General features: G+C 38.7%; 3 protein-coding genes across 6 annotated transcripts in view; 1 reads left to right on the top strand and 2 right to left on the bottom strand.

Annotated features, from left to right (window-relative positions):
- Positions 1-8,467, top strand: part of LOC116429732 (A disintegrin and metalloproteinase with thrombospondin motifs 7) — a 57,760-nt gene extending 49,293 nt beyond the window's left edge. Inside the window, exons 5-17 of one of the 3 annotated variants that reach the window (XM_076371637.1) lie at positions 2,011-2,330; positions 2,850-3,124; positions 3,522-3,668; positions 3,997-4,147; positions 4,221-4,310; positions 4,645-4,960; positions 5,106-5,200; positions 5,274-5,521; positions 5,606-5,723; positions 6,038-6,300; positions 6,373-6,887; positions 7,167-7,340; positions 7,475-8,467. In XM_076371637.1, the coding sequence (XP_076227752.1) occupies positions 2,011-2,330; positions 2,850-3,124; positions 3,522-3,668; positions 3,997-4,147; positions 4,221-4,310; positions 4,645-4,960; positions 5,106-5,200; positions 5,274-5,521; positions 5,606-5,723; positions 6,038-6,300; positions 6,373-6,887; positions 7,167-7,340; positions 7,475-7,626 (2,864 nt within the window). In that variant the 3' untranslated portion in view covers positions 7,627-8,467. The other 2 variants (XM_076371636.1, XM_076371638.1) reach the window with 2 other exon arrangements.
- Positions 8,468-8,610: 143 nt separating this feature from the next.
- Positions 8,611-9,359, bottom strand: LOC116429740 (uncharacterized). The gene is made up of 2 exons (XM_076371642.1): positions 9,209-9,359; positions 8,611-8,810 (listed from the first exon to the last, which is right to left on the bottom strand). Exons 1-2 carry the CDS (start codon positions 9,317-9,319, stop codon positions 8,712-8,714), a joined length of 210 nt encoding a protein of 69 aa, XP_076227757.1. The 5' UTR covers positions 9,320-9,359; the 3' UTR covers positions 8,611-8,711.
- An 802-nt stretch (positions 9,360-10,161) lies between these two features.
- On the bottom strand, positions 10,162-14,179 carry Bcat (Branched chain amino acid transaminase). 2 transcript variants are annotated; one of them, XM_031983012.2, is made up of 7 exons: positions 13,795-14,179; positions 12,671-12,778; positions 12,382-12,591; positions 12,076-12,306; positions 11,101-11,410; positions 10,861-11,018; positions 10,162-10,778 (listed from the first exon to the last, which is right to left on the bottom strand). In XM_031983012.2, exons 1-7 carry the CDS (start codon positions 13,813-13,815, stop codon positions 10,587-10,589), a joined length of 1,230 nt encoding a protein of 409 aa, XP_031838872.1. In that variant the 5' UTR covers positions 13,816-14,179; the 3' UTR covers positions 10,162-10,586. The 2 variants fall into 2 exon arrangements, with proteins under 2 accessions (XP_031838872.1, XP_031838873.1); XM_031983013.2 differs by lacking the exon at positions 13,795-14,179 and having other exon boundaries at positions 12,382-12,563.
- Positions 14,180-16,282: the final 2,103 nt, after the last annotated feature.

Below are 16,282 nucleotides of genomic sequence, written 5' to 3'. Positions count from 1 at the left end.
TTTCTTTATTCCCGCCACGATTTCCTTGCATTATTTTAATTGTAAATTTAATACGGAACCTTCCGCTAATGAATGCTGCAGGGAAACCGCATGCAGTGATAATAGAGGCGAACATAAACACGTGCAAACCGTGTCCCGACCGAACGCGATTAATTCGACTAATTTAGCCACGAATTTCGAAACTACTGACCCACGCTCACCGGTCTTCCACGTAATTTCCAAGTTGAACCTATTAACCGAGTGACGACCCTGCGTTTCACCGGATTAAACGGTTGCGAGAAGACCGATATAGAAGTAAGATCGACTCGGTTGATAGGTGGCGGCGGTTCGTCGAACGAACCGTGGCCTCGGCTAACGCGGGGGTAATCCAATTCGCTGGTACACCGTAATTAACTACAACGAATATCCATTTCGGTAAACCAGCCGATCTATCGGGATAGGCTCGAATGAAATCTTAATTGCACGCCTACGATCAACCAATCTGCATAACTTAAGGGACCCCGGGCTACGCGTCTTACGTGTCTACCAGGTATACGTCTTTTTCGAGATAGCAGGCTCGCGCGTAACGCTTCGTTCATAGGCGAACCACCGGCAATTTCGAACTCCGAATTACCGAGAAAGATTGATGAGCTCTCGCGAAAATTCAACGATCCCAGCCTGTAGCCACCAGTTTCGCCTATCAAATTCGCGGAGCCGTTTTAACGAATTCTTCGGTAATCAACTTTTTGAGGATGAACATTTTCATATTGACATCGGGCTTTCTCATCTAGAATTGGAAGTTGCAAGCGAACAATTCTTTTATGTTAATATTGGGTTTACGGAACGTGTCTATTCAATGCATTGAATTTCGTAAGGATTGATTGGTAAATCTGGTCTACTGTTAAACTTGTAATTTCTAAAATCTAAATGAGCAGACATCAATTTTTCTAGGATATAGAATAAACTGCGGAACAAATGTCCGTAAAGCTAGCGTTAATTTACCTTTCTATGGAAAGAGATTTTAATATTTTCGAAAATCCACGTCCGCGGAAGGGTAAATCCCATTCGGCGCGTCTGTCACTTCTGGCGGGAACTTTTCCGACCAATTGTAACTGGCGTTACGTAACTTCGCTTTACCGCTTTGAGAACGGTGAATTACCTTTTCCGTAAGCCGACACCTCCGCGGGATCATAGATCACCGCGTATCGCGTTCGCCACATCCGATACCCAAAATCCGACAAGCGATCGATTGCCTCGTCTAGCGCCAATTAATCATCTACCAACCACCAACTGCATCTATACCGTCGAAGATGAAATTCCTTTCGAAAATTGAACTCAGTTACGATACGTGATACGCTCCTATCCTTGATCGGAATTTCAATTGGTCGACCGTAATGGGGTCGATGTCAGCTTGTCATCGAGGGCCATTTCTCCCGCCATGATTCTAGCACATTCACGCTCGAGACTTTCGAACGAAAGTCTCGCCCTTCTAAAAAAGAAAATCCCGACACTTTGTCGGCTTGATCAGGTGTCGCGTGATTGTTCACTATTAAAAGGTGCCCTGTTCATGATGCGGATCAATAATCACCGACCAGAGATTTTAACTGGTCAGCCAATTATCTCTCCAACCTATCTCTCGGCGATCACCACGCGACACATAACACTATCGGCGTGTCACTTGATCCATTGTTGAAACTGACCAAGACCGTAGGGAATCGTTTACATTAATCTTCCAAAACGCTGTTCCCATCCTGCTCTTCTGGAAGTTATTTCTATTTCAAGAGGAAACGTTAAAATAAATGTTTCTACAGCTTGTTTTACGAAAAAGAAAAGACTCGAAGTGCACCGATGCTCATAACAGATGTCCGTCGTATTCCAGCCATGCCAAGCTTGTGACACGCGAGAGATTGGAATAAGCTGAACAACTATTGTGATCGTCGATGTGCTTCGAGTCTCTTGATTTGAAAGACGCGTTGTAGTAGCTTCCGAAGATTCGGTTCCGTGTGTGACCGGACTAATAACGTTTCGCAGAACCGAGACGATTGACGGAAACGCGGCTCGAGTGGCAGACGCAACCGGGTCTCGTTCAGGTTCAAGGACGAGGCCGAAGGAAACACCATCAAACGAAACGATGGCAGCGTTCCAAGAGATCGATCAGCCGACCGCGTCACGTTGAGGCCCTCGTTGTCGCTGACACGACCATGATGGCTTTTCATCAGGACGGCGACGTCGAGACGTATCTGCTGACCATCATGAACATGGTGTCGTCGCTCTACCTAGACCCCACCATCGGGAATTTCATCAACGTCGTCGTCGTCAGAATAATTCTCGTCGAGGAGGACGAGGCGGAAGTACGTGCGGACTCGCGTGATTTGCATAATCCTGCGTCCCCTCTCGAACATGCACGCGAAAAATTTATAGAAAATTGCAGTGTAGTCGCGCCCTTACGACTCGACTCGAGAAAACAATCCTACGCCGGAAAGAGTGTCAGGCTTTATAAAATCCATTTGAAATTTCATCTTCCCATGGATGAAGTTACTCGACCGCGTCAGAAGTAACTCCTCGAAACTTCATCCCTTCCCGATTGGAAGGCTTAATGTCTGCGTCAGTCATATCGGTCCGCGTGCCAGTTTGCCAAACTTTCGACTATCAGTTTCTCCGAAGAAATGTAGATCAAGCCGTTATTAACGTTCAATTTTTCTTGAGCCGTCAACTTGAAGCGCTAATAATTTCTAAGAAAAAAAGAAAGAAAAGAAAAAAACAGATGAAAGTGAACGTAATTGATTCCCAGAATTTGCTAGCCGAGAAACAGCGAGAGATCACGGTAAACTGAACGAAACGCAAAATGGCCACGATGACGTCTCTTTCAGCAAGGGCTGGACATCACGGTGAACGCGGACAGGACGCTGTACAATTTCTGCAAGTGGCAACAGAAGCTGAATCCAACGGACGATTCGCATCCGAATCATCACGACGTCGCGATTTTAGTGACGAGGGAGGACATCTGCTCGAGGGCTAACACTCCATGCAGTACCCTGGGAGTAGCGCACGTAGCCGGTATGTGCCAACCGGACCGCAGTTGCAGCGTCAACGAGGACAATGGAATCACCCTGGCGCACACGATCACGCACGAATTGGGACACAAGTGAGTAAAATCCTCGTCAACCGACGCGACATCAATCGTAACATCCGTGGATAATGTCAAATACCGCGTTACATGTTCTACCATTGTGCTTTCATGATTCGTTGATTTCTTTTGGCCGAAACATTCTCTCAACAATTCGGAAACGGCGAGTCTACGAACCGGAAAGGTCAAAAAGTCGACGCTGCTTCCGCGCGCAACTCGTCCGGCGAACCGAGAATTCGGTCGGCCGTGCGAACCGATTTGTTTTTATTAACCGGTAATGCGGCCTCGTTATCGCGTTTGTCGTGTATTCGGCCACAGTCGCGTCGTGAACCAGCACGCGCGTGCTGGCATTTCTCTGCGTTCGTTCGTTTCAGTTGACAACGCGATACATCGTCGTTTTTTATTTGAATTCCAGTTTCGGGATGTACCACGACACAGAAAAAATCGGCTGCAGCAAGCGGGACGGGGACACGCTGCACGTGATGACACCGACATTCGAAGTGGACACTATCGGAGTCGCTTGGTCGAGATGCTCCAGAAGAGATATAACGAATTTCTTGGAGTAAGACGTTCAACAACCACAACGTCTCGGTTACACTTGACTCTGTTACATGCTGCTAGACAGATTCGTAAATTTCATGTTTTTTCCAGGAAGCGTTAAGAATTGATAGACGAAACATTTTTTCTTTTATCCTAGTTTCTTTTGAGTGAACTGTAAAAATAGGGATCTGCGTGAGCGCAGTAAACAGAGTAAACTGTGGGGTATAGCTCGGCGAGAGGAAGCGTTCGATGGCTGACAATAGTTTCCGCGTGTGCAGTCAAGTTCTGTTTGGACAAATATAGTCAACTGTTGTGGCGCGACATGATCAAAATGGTTCCTATTGTTGCAGCCAAGGGAAAGGCGAGTGTTTGGAGGACGAGCCGGCAGACAACGATTACGCGTATCCGGATTTGCCACCCGGCGCGATGTACAATGCGGAGCATCAGTGTAGGCTACAGTTCGGCGTCAGGGAAGCTTCCGTCTGTTCTCCGTTGCAGGAGGTGACGAACAAAAGAAAATTGATTGCAAGACAATTCTGGGCGGATGAATAGAGCTTGGCAATCTTCTTTACAGATCTGTTCGAAGTTGTGGTGCATCGTGGATGGCACTTGCACCACTATGCTTCATCCGGCTGCCCCGGGAACCCATTGTGGGAAACACATGGTGTGAAGACAGTAGTAATTTTCAAATGATCTTGAGTTCAAACATTCCCGTCGGAGAGTAACTATCACTTATTGTTAGACACAAACCCGCCCCTAAATTGTTTCCTTTGCAAGCATTTCAATGAATTCTTTTCGAACAATAAGTTGTATTGATCAAGAACGGACTATACGATTAGAGATTACACCTATTCTATTGTAGATACAGAACACGAAATATTAAAAGTAACAGCTGCTTCATTTGTCATCGAAGATCAATAGAGAACAAGAGCATCAAGAATAAGCATATTTAAAACGAATCGATCCCAAATTGAACAAGAGCTTTAATTCTGTTGCAGTGGTGTCAGAACCAAGAGTGCGTGCCGATCGTGGACAGGCCACGGCAGATCGATGGTGGATGGGGTGAATGGGGCTCTTGGAGCGAGTGCTCGAGATCCTGTGGCGCGGGTGTTTCGATCGTGGAGCGGAAATGCGATCATCCGGAGCCAGCGCACGGCGGTAAATTCTGCATCGGCGAAAGGCGTCGATACAAAATTTGCAACACGCAGCCCTGCCCGGAGGGCACGCCCAGCTTTAGAGCCGTTCAATGCAGCAATTACGACGGCAAGGAATACAAGGGGAAAAATTACACGTGGCTACCGTACTTTGATCAAAGTAAGCTGCTTTCACCGACCGGCTCGGAATACTCGTATTCGCAAAATGACTTTGTTTCACTTCGTGATTCTCTGAAAAGTAACTTTTCATTGAACGATCGTATTAATTAAAGCGGAACCTTGCGAATTGTATTGCACCGATACAGAGGAAAGCGTGATCGTCCCATGGGGTGAAGCCGCTCTGGATGGTACACCCTGCAACGTCGGCACCAGGGACATGTGCATCGCCGGAATCTGTAGAGTCAGTTCTCTGATAAACAATTATCTAGCGTTCAATCGATTCTTCGTTACAAAGCAATGATTTCGAACTGCAGAAGGTCGGCTGCGATTGGACGGTCGACTCCGAGGCCACGGAGGACCGTTGCGGGATTTGCCACGGGGATGGGACTCAGTGCGAAACTACGGGCGGCGTTTACGATAAAAACGACGGGCCGGGGTACAAAGAGGTCGTCGTTGTCCCTTCTGGATCGCGAAACATTAAAATCGAGGAAATTGGCAACAGTAAGAATTACATCGGCATAGGTGTGCCTAACTCGGACAAGTACTTCCTCAATGGGAAACGGTGAGCATGTCTGAAAACAGAAATCACGGAGGAATTCAATTTACATGTACGCGTCAATTTGAAATCCTTGTTCTAATCGGATAGGCAGATCACTTTAGCTGGGGAGTACGAGGTAGCTGGAACACCAGCTTTGTACGAGCGAGACCGCGACAGGGAGAAGATCAGAATTCCCGGTCCTATTAAAGAGGACATCGCAGTTTACGTACGTATTCATCGTCATCCCTAACTTTTTCACCGAAAAATCACAACCCCGGAGCCTGTCCGAACGGTTGATCGAAACTTGGGAAACGAATCGATAAACTGCAGTACAGACCGGTCTCGTTAAAGTTTCAATGAACCGTATCTGATCACGCTTTCCACGATTCTTTTAAATGTCATTTGCGCCGCGTTTCGTCCATCTCGTCACCTTTATTCGCCCATTTCACTGTTTGTCGATTACTTAGTTAATAGGCAATTCTCTCGCAATTCTCTAGCCACTTTCTTCTCATTCTCAATAACGTTATCCCATCACTTCAGTTAATTTCCAGAGGACACTACCGCAATTTCGGGCTGCGATACGAATACACCGTGCCAAAGAAGGAGCCTGACCGAGCGCCGGAATACTCTTGGGTATTTTCGGACTGGTCACTTTGCACTGTGACCTGCGGCGGCGGTACGCAAGTCTCGAAGGCTCTTTGCAACGAGAAGAAGAGCGGAGTCGTCGAAGATCACTTCTGCGAAGGCATCGAGATGCCGGAATCGATGCTGCGGGAGTGCAACTTAAATCCGTGTCCCGCCAGGTAAAACGCGTATTTGGTATTGTACGAATTATCGTTTCGTTTCTGGAAATATACGTTGCGCAATGAAATTAGATGGTGGATCGGCCCGTGGCAAATGTGCCCGGTAACATGCGGAGAGGGCGCGCTTCGGAAGCGTTCGGTGATGTGCGTTTCCTCGGGAATGGGTCCGGATCGTTCAGATCTGGCTTTGCCCGATCGTGATTGCAACAGAGACGTGAGACCCGAGGAAGTTAGCCCGTGTCCCAATTTACCTCCTTGCGGTTCGACCACGGAGGCGCCTCTAATCGTGTACGCGGACAATAAGGACGCTTCCTTCTACAACGTAAGCTCGAACGATCAAGACGGCATCACGATTGTCGACGGTCTGACCACTGAAGAGCCGGAGATCCTCGAATTCGACAACGTCGTGGACGAGAACCCGGACAATTCTATGTACAATACCAAATCGAAATGGATTGTCTCGAAATGGAGTCACTGCGCGAACAGAAAGAGGAGCAGGAAAGTGACCTGTTCCGTTCAGGGCGACTGTAACCCGGAGAACAAACCGGCCGCCATTGAATTTTGCCAGGGTGGAAGGTGGATTACAGGTAAGCTATTCATTTCTATCTCGTTCAGTGAAGATAATTATGAACTCTGTTAATAAACATGTTAAAAAGCAATTCATTGGTAAACTCTGTTCTAATGTATTTCCAGGGACTCTATTTTTCATAATAATTTGATTATTTATCCGTGATCGTAACGCGACCTTATAATTTAGCCGTATCGTTAACTTACCTTCCTCGTGGCCTGGCCTGGCCTTCTGCCAAAGGGATGCGGTGGTAAAGATCAGGCACGTAAAACATCGATCTTTATGAGCATGCTTACAGGAAGATGGGGATCTTGCAACTCGACTTGTCTGGCAAGGGTCGGAGTAAAGCGCAGGGAAATCGAATGTCGTGACCGTGTAACGGACTTACTGTCCGACGATTGCAACCCCGAAAGAAGACCAATCGATACGAGACGTTGCTATTATAGGCGGCAATGCGCAAACGATAAATCCGGTAATTGCATACGTTAACGAAAATTACCACTCCATATGTTCTTAATACTTAAGAAGCTCTTATTAGATATCGAAGTATAGGTAAGAAATTACCTATACTTTTACTATACCGAGTAAGAACCGTATTTGTTTCAGAGTGCAAGGACACCATTGTCCCAGCTTCTGTGTGCACAACGTATAAACGCATGTGCGATGTATCATCGATCGTCCAAGAGAAATGTTGCGCTACATGCTTCAAAAAACGCAGACACGGCCGTCACAATAAAAGACACGTCCTCGACGATTGACTGATTGACAAATAGGTCACCTGGACCAGCGAACGCCGACTCAACGGATGCGAGAACGCTTTTCCGTGAAACACAATCCGTCCCAGTTTGTTTTTGACGTTTCCAGCGCATCGATAATAAGTTTGTTGCGCCAGAAGTGTTTGTCAAAAATGCTCTCAATACTTTAAGAACTTATCGCACCTTGCGAATGTAAATTCCATACATTCCTTTCGTACATATTTTGCCTAAAAGATGACTTCAAATTAAGGAACAATGTAGGAGACTCACAAATATATCTGGACATTCCAATGCAAGCACTATTACGAGATTATACAAGCTAAAATTAATATGGACATTTCGATTATGTTGGAGTAATTTTTGAATGTACTAAATAGATTGATTTAATGATGCAGATCAATAACACTATTTATAGTTTCGCAGATATAACGTTTCTAACAGTGCGAATACAAGATTAAAATACGTACAATGTGCAAATGTTTGTATATAGAAATTTAATGTGTTTTTTAATTGAAAAAATATATATAAAAGTGAACTTTTATATTTACTGTTGCAGACTTACTACTGTTTTAAAGATATTCTTAGAATACAAATGATCATTAGAATAAGAAGTTTAAGACAGAGAAATGTTTTAATTCTTGTGCCAAGTAACAAAACTTTATACATGAAAACAATTGTTTGCATTGAAAAGAATAGAGTAACAACAAAGCTTTGTTTATTAAAATGTAAATTTTTGCATTGTATTATGACAGTCTAATTGTATGTATTTTTATAATAACCAATATTATATTTACATGGTACTCTATTTTTGTACAATCGTAAATGTAAGACTGCAGTCATTTGTGTAATAAACTTATGCATTGTATAGAAATATGACAATTTTCCAATAATCATTTCCTCTAAAATAAAATACTTCTTCAAAAGATATTCGTCCAAAGCATAATTAATGTGGATGAAAATAATATGTAAAGAATTTGCAAACCAAAATTTATATTAATTCCATTTAATCTAATATCTTCAAAATTTAATAGTTACATTTTGAAGTTCTATTGGGGTCTTAACTTTATAAATATACAATTAATACAAATTCACTTTTTCGATGCAGCATATTTAGTTACGTTGCAACTAATATATATTGGTACCACCATAATTCCCACCCATAGAGCAATACCAAGGCCTATAAGTTCCTGCAAGAAAAATACTAGTGTTAGTAATTTTCACTAACAATTCATCAATCGATCAATCAAAAAAGATTCTAAAAACAAAACTTACAAATATTTAAGTATATACATGTTTTACATCAATTCATGTACATATGTATGTATATTTAGCCAAAAGAAGTGAAATTCTTAATAACACAAACCACAAACATAAGTATATCACCCACCTTGTTTCAATAACGAATCAATATTTTATATGACTAAAGTTTGAAATGCTAAGTACAAATAACATATGACTGTTAATGTTTACGCAAATATAGATTTTTAACAGCCCGAACTATGAAATTACTTTCTCTCATTGCGTATTTAGTTATAAATTTTAATTTACGTATTACATAATTGGAGATATTGATAAGAACACTTACTGCAGAAGATACTTTAGCTCTAGGCGGTGTGGAAAGGATGGTTCTGTGTTGATTGAAAAACGGCTTCGATAATTGTGGAGCTTTCCTGGCTAAATTCTGAACCGCAAACATGTTTCTTCTTTTTTCAGACTATCTCGCCACAGTTGCAAGTAACGAATCTATTCTTTTATAAGAACGTCAATGAATGAACACTGTGGACATAGAAGAGAAAGTCAGCAAAATTTTAGGAACGCATCTCAAGCGACACAAAATTATTCTTATGTTAATCAGATATATATTCAGCTAACATTATGAATTACATTTCTTAAAGTAAACTTAAACATGAAACTAATTAAACATTTATCTAAATATTTTAAATTTTCAATTTATTTAATACCTTTCTTTAAAACTCTGATGCGCATGTCCGCCCGTTGCACGAGAGTTGATAGTAATCTGAAATGCGCGTCACTGGTTAGTTTTCATCTTTTCTCATATCATTTTTGATACTAATTTATTAACTATCAGTATGGTTAGACATAACCAATCAGAATCATAAACAAAATCCCTAACGAGAGACCTCTTTTACCCTTGTGGTGTTACGGGGCACATCTCTTGAACAACCCCTATGTATCTTCCCTTTGATTTCTCAGTTCCGCGGTTTTCATAAATTCTATCGCTCTCTTATTGATTTAGGTAGAGGTCGCTAATGTATCGGGGCATTTTTAGCAGTGTCGGTATTTCAGAACAATAGACAGAAAAATACATTGTACGTATAATCTGTACGTATTTTGGGTCTATGCTATATAAGACAAAATGATGTATTCCAAAACGATCTAACATTTTTAAAGGTACATTAGGCAGGTGGGAATACAACGCTTCTGTCATGAAAACCAAGATCTCTTTTGTACTGATTCTTATTTACTCGCTATCGTAAGTTTTTGCAGAATAATGTGAAAAAGATATCTGCATATGTATTTATTTATTTATTTATTTATTTATTTATTTATTTATTTATTTATTCATACATATACTTTGTATTGCACTTCTGTTTAAAAGAATATACATATATACATTCACGCATACACAAAACACAAATTGTCAAATTGGTACTCAACAATTAATTTATCAACAATAATAAGCTTCTAATCCCTGAGTCTTATCTCAGACAGATACTTTTGTTTATTAAATATTTAATTAAAAAATCGCTCACACCTAATCTATTAGAAATACTTGATACTATAAATAAATAAAAGCGTTATTCACGTAAAAAATAGCGATACACTGATTTTTGATAAGTCAATTTTTAAGTCATTTAGCATCCAGTTCAGCGAATGCTAACATTCACAGTTCATCCCTAAGGATGATTACATAATAAATAAACAAATAAATTATTCTACTTTCACTCAATAGATATCGTCCATGGATGATTCGGTATAACACCATATTGTATGTCTATTAAATGTTTTAGGAACTTTTTATAAACCGGCTCTGAGTGTTGTAACGTTGGTATATGTAAAGGTCGGCCACTGTATTCAATGTATGATATAGGGCTAATTATACCTGCTGTTCCTGTCCCAAATAATTCTAACAGCTACAATAATAATTAAATTATAAAAATTACATAAATTATAAATAAAAAAATTGTTCAATATATAATCAGAAAATGATCTTACTCTGTTTTCTGATAACAGTTGACAAATATCATTCATATTGAATTTTTGTTCCTTGACTTTGAATTGATTCCATTCCTTAGCTAAACTTAAAATAGATGCCCTTGTGATCCCAGGAAGAATTAAACCATCCAACAAAGGCGGTGTCAGTAATTCTTTTTCTAAGATTTTAAAATAACAATGTTTAAATATTTTTGTATAACTCAATCAATCAGATGAAACATGACAGAAAGTTTTGCTTACCGCCATCGTTGTTGATATAGAACATAAAAATATTCATTGTTCCAACTTCAGTTACTTCATTATTTTCTCCAAAAAGCCAAAGCACTTGTTGCAAGCCTCTTTCTGTAGCTTCTCTTTGTACATAAATGGTAGGTCCATAATTGCTACCTACTTTATAACTACCACAACCCCCTGGCCATGCTCTAGTGTACTGAGGATCTGCTAGTAAAGATATACCAACGTTTTCATCTGTTTTCTTAAAATAGGAGCCCACAGGAGACAAAATAATATATAGTAAAGCTGATTCTGAAGATGCCACTCCAAGTGTAGGCTACAAACACAAAGAAAAAGAATTATTTTACATTGTAAGAACTGTTATCTTATTATTACATTTCTATCCTTATTTTACACATATTTTTTATTATTATATTCCATTTCTTTATGAAAAACTGAAAAGAATGAAGTAAAATCAATTGGTATAAGTCTCACTTTTAACATATATTTTAGGTAATATGTATACTTTTGACAAACAGAAAAATAAAAAAAGTAAAAGAAACAAAATAATATATAATTCATTATTTTATACTAAATATATACTGTGGAATTGTAAAATAGATATGGATTATAAATGGAATCTAGCTTATGAGCAAAACAGTCCTTAGCTTTCATCATCAGTTCTTTGTTTGCTGCTTCATATGTGGTACAGTATTGTAATAGCATGTATCAATCATAATATAACTTTTGATCTAATTATATCTTACGGCCCTGCCCCAACAAAAGAGCATCATGCCCGTCTATCACATATTATCATTTGGTATTGGGAAATACATTGATTACTTTTCTGCTTCTCTCTTAATGGTGTCTGTGACATAAGTATCTTCCTATCGTATAAATGATTACAATTAACAAAATAATTGTAATATACTGTACAAAATATCTGTGTAACCTTCGTTCCAAATGAAAAAGTTTTAAGTCCAATAGAAAGTTACTACTTACATCTATACCTATAAGAGTAGGACGTATGTACAGACTAGAAGCAGTAGAATGAGGTACCCACTCTTGATCTATACTAAGTAATCTACAACAACATTTTATTAGTTCTTCCCCATTAAAAGTAGGCAGGCCAGTCCTCATTGCTGAATTGTTCATTCGTTCCATGTTCAAGTCTGGTCTAAACATTCTTATTTTTCCATCTACTCCTCTGTATGCTTTTAAACCCTCAAACAACTAAAAAAATGTATACATATTTTATGTTATCTGTGGAATTAAGCTATAGTGACTTTACATACAAATTGCACATACCTCTATTGCATAATGCAACACTTTTGATGCTGGATGAATGACTAAGTTTTCAAGAGGTGTGATTTCTGGCACCTGCCATCCTCCTAATGCCTCATGATAAAATATTTTTAACATATGATCTGTAAAGTATTTTCCAAAGACTAAAGCACTAACATCAGGCTTAGGCTGTAATTGTTCTGGTCCTGCAAGACGGACCGATAAATCTGCATACTATAAATATAAGAATTATAGGCTTAACCGTAGATACTGCGAAATACATTTAATAATTACATCCTTACAAATGTTATACCTTAAAGGAACGTTCCGGTTGTATTACTTTTTTGTCCCTAATTTTTACTGCCGAACTCCATTTAACGTTAGGCTGAAATTGATTTAATAAATTCCCGCAGGACAAAATCTGTGAAAATGGTTCTTATACTTTAATATTTCCTATATACGCAAATAAAGAATTTATTAAGAAACATCCATAAATATGATTAAATAGGCTTTATTATTAATTTAAAATTTATCCATAGCTACGATTTCAACAGTAGCATTAATTAATAGTCGAAAATGAATTTTTATCATAAGAAGCGGGAAGTTGTAGCGAAAGTGAAATTTAATTTAGTCCGTATCGAAATTACGAAAGTGTTATTCAAACGAGTATCTGTTTTAAGTGGAGCATCTCTTACAAATAAAATAAAAAAAGAAAGAAAACGATAAACTTGTTAGATATCGCGAATAATCCGCTACGCACCCGACAATTAACATGATAGGTGATTTATCATAAATCGTTAACTACGATAAGTTGCTTACGGAAGCAAAGATAACAATGGGTCAATGAAATTATGTAGTACGATTTCATGAATTTTTATTATTTGTTAGGGATGAATGATACGCATGCGAAAATCAGAAATCATGTATTTAAGATCTTTTTGCCCCATTTACTCGAATTTGTATTATCTACCAATTACAGACGAAACAAAGTTCAGGCACGTGGCACTTTAAGCACTTTATGTCGTTGTAGAATATTTATAAGACAATTGACGTACATAGGATTCTAATCACTGATAAAAAAAAGACATTGTAATCTTTTACGCGTATAGAATTTTCCAAATTTTAAACAGTAGTGTATAAATCGCGCGTTTAAATATACGTGCGTAAACAAGAATGTTGCATCACTACACAGAAGACTGAGATAAAATGTTCAAGTTTTACAAAAGATCATGCGAACACGAAACTTCACGTTAATTTTTCATCTTAAATTTAAATCCGCAAAATGATACGATATCAAGTTGACGATGTAAGGGGAATCCTAAAGTCTTTTGCAATCTGTACTCGGAAATTTTAACGTTAATTTAATATCACTAAATTGAATCGGCTAATAACGCTTGGAGAACTTGAGTTTTTCTTACATTGTTAACAAGGACTTACCTGACGACGTAAATGCACCATGTTAAATGAATATATATCGAAACCAAGGAAATATTTAAGAATCCAGAACAGTCGTTGACAAGTTCACAATGTTCATTAGGTAAAAATTTAAACGCGAGAATTAACACTTCGTAAAAAAGATATGAAACTTGGCCTCTCAGTATATAAATTATATACTATAAACTATAAAAATATTCCAATAGTTGTATTAAATAAAAAAAAAACTGCTGAAAAATGTTACAGTCTTCTATTACTATTCACAGGTGACACGAAAAATGTATTATTAGAGTTGTGAACATTGACTGCAATTACTCGAATTGAACTCAATGTATCTGTTCCCTTGCGCACTCTCGAATAGTGTCTTTGCATTAACCATCGGTTAATATTTTATTTATTAGATGGAAAGGGGCGTGAGGGAGAGACAGAGAGGAGTAAAGTACCCCCTCTCCTCGAGAATAGAAGAGTGGAGGAATTTATCAATTTAGCATATGCATTTAATTGTACGCAGTGTGCAGAATGCCTCTAGTTTCCAGTTTTAAGAAACTGGCTTAATCAAATTACACCGACGTCATTAAAAACGAATGCGATCCTGGTTTTTAACGAAATACGAAGTTTTATGAATGTACTACTACCGCATCATCCCTATTTCTTACAGCATACTTTTGTTTAACACACTGGCATTTAAAAAGAAGCTGTAACACGTTCATCGTCCATCGAAACACTCGTCACGACTGAATACTTCGAATTTTAATGTTTACCGCCATGAATTTACCTTCGAAATGATTAATGTTCCTGTTAAAATATCAGAATATCAAAATGCCAAGCAAAATGTAGTTTTAAATGTAAAATTAAATGAAAAGCCCTAACTGCGAAGCTTTCTACCAGGGAAAATTGCATATGGAACGAGAAAAGCATTTTTCGAGACATCGTGTAGATGAGTGAAGAATCTTCTGTACGCTGTTTGATCGGGAAAGGGGAGGAAAAATTCTGGTGTGGGACATAATGAGCAGAGGGAGGTAAGGAGTTGAAAACATGTTGATAATGCGGTTCTTTGCGCGATAAGAAAGGACAGCACGCGCGTTGTTATTAAGAACATTGAACGTTTCTTGATTCTCGAAGTATCGTACAGAAGTATCGTATAAATATTTATCGCGTGCGTCAAACTAGAGGATGGTAGTGTTACGTTTTCGGAGCTAACACATCCTCGGTCCTGCAATAATATTTTCACACACGCATACTACGTTCAAGACCCTCACTAGATTCCTATGAATTTAGATAGTACATAACAACAGTGATCGGAGCGCAGATCGTTTACGTTTTAACTACAATAATTTTTCTTCTGTTTCAAGGAAAAAAGGGAAAAAGTGAAGTGACGAGAGGAACATTTGTATTCATGTTAGAATATTATCAAAAATATTTATTCATGCATTCTTAACGACCTGTTAAATGTAAGTATTTTGCAAAATTACGCTATAAGTATATAAATATTTAGAAAATAAAAGTAAAAGCTCAAAGTGAGGTATAAAAACATCGTTGGTTAACACGTTGACGCTGGCGTGATCCACCGGTGGATCACACATGCCCTTTTTTAAAAGGGGTCTAAAAAGCGCCGGGGTCAACGTGTTAATTTTGCGTGTAATAAATATATCTTCGATATTTCTCAAGAAGACCACGTTACATCCATCGCACCAAACGTAAACTATAAAATAATTAAACGTGTAAGTATGTAATATGAATTTCATTATGTAACATAATTTCAATAGATTTGTGCAAACACAATTCCGATTAGAGTTATTATAATTAACAAATGCAGTTTCTTATCTATGGTTACGACACTATCGGAAAAGTACTGTCATTATAACTGTATTAACCAAAAGTATTCTTGAATCGCAAGAATATTTTTGCGATTTCAGTTTTTAAAAATAATGGATCGATAACTCGATGGTCCGATACGGATAGAGAAACAAACATTCGTACACAAACTGTTCGAATGTGAACTGCTCGCTGAGAATCACTTGCGAATTGCAATTATTTTTCCGATGCAGCGCTAAGTCAAATTCGATTTATGAAAACATCTTTGTCCATTAATGGTAACGGAACGTGGAAGTTAACGTATCGCATCGAACACATGACATTGCGAACAACCAACACATAATTCCTCTTATTAAACTTTCACATGTAAACAGAGAGCAAAGATAGATGCGAATGGCAAAACTAAAGTTTCGACAGATGTTTTGCGTTCCGTTTTTAAACAAAGATTAAGAGACAAGACTTCGAAACAACTAATTTTGATACTTGTTTTCGTCGATTCTGAACATTCTCGTCATTCATTTTCGTACGGTTTCCATCTGATTTATAGCATAATTATTATCGGCGTAAACTTTTCTTATAACATGTACACGAATAAATTAATTTATTTCATAATTTTCAACAATAAATTACAAATAACAACAAATCTGTAATGGATACAACAGTTTGGCACCGGAAA

Source organism: Nomia melanderi, chromosome 10 (assembly GCF_051020985.1).
Source record: "Nomia melanderi isolate GNS246 chromosome 10, iyNomMela1, whole genome shotgun sequence".
Classification (NCBI taxonomy): Eukaryota; Metazoa; Arthropoda; class Insecta; order Hymenoptera; family Halictidae; genus Nomia; species Nomia melanderi.
Note: the sequence above shows the minus strand (reverse complement) of the source record. Positions and strands in the feature narration are given on the sequence as shown.

Coding starts and splice junctions, on each gene's coding strand:
- LOC116429740 (XM_076371642.1), bottom strand. CDS start 9,319: ATGTTTGCGGTTCAGAATTTAGCCAGGAAAGCTCCACAATTATCGAAG. Junction 8,811..9,208: donor GAGCTAAAGTATCTTCTGCA/GTAAGTGTTCTT, acceptor TTTTTCTTGCAG/GAACTTATAGGCCTTGGTAT.
- Bcat (XM_031983012.2), bottom strand. CDS start 13,815: ATGGTGCATTTACGTCGTCAG. Junction 12,779..13,794: donor TGGTGCATTTACGTCGTCAG/GTAAGTCCTTGT, acceptor CCATTTTCACAG/ATTTTGTCCTGCGGGAATTT. Junction 12,592..12,670: donor AACCGGAACGTTCCTTTAAG/GTATAACATTTG, acceptor TTATATTTATAG/TATGCAGATTTATCGGTCCG.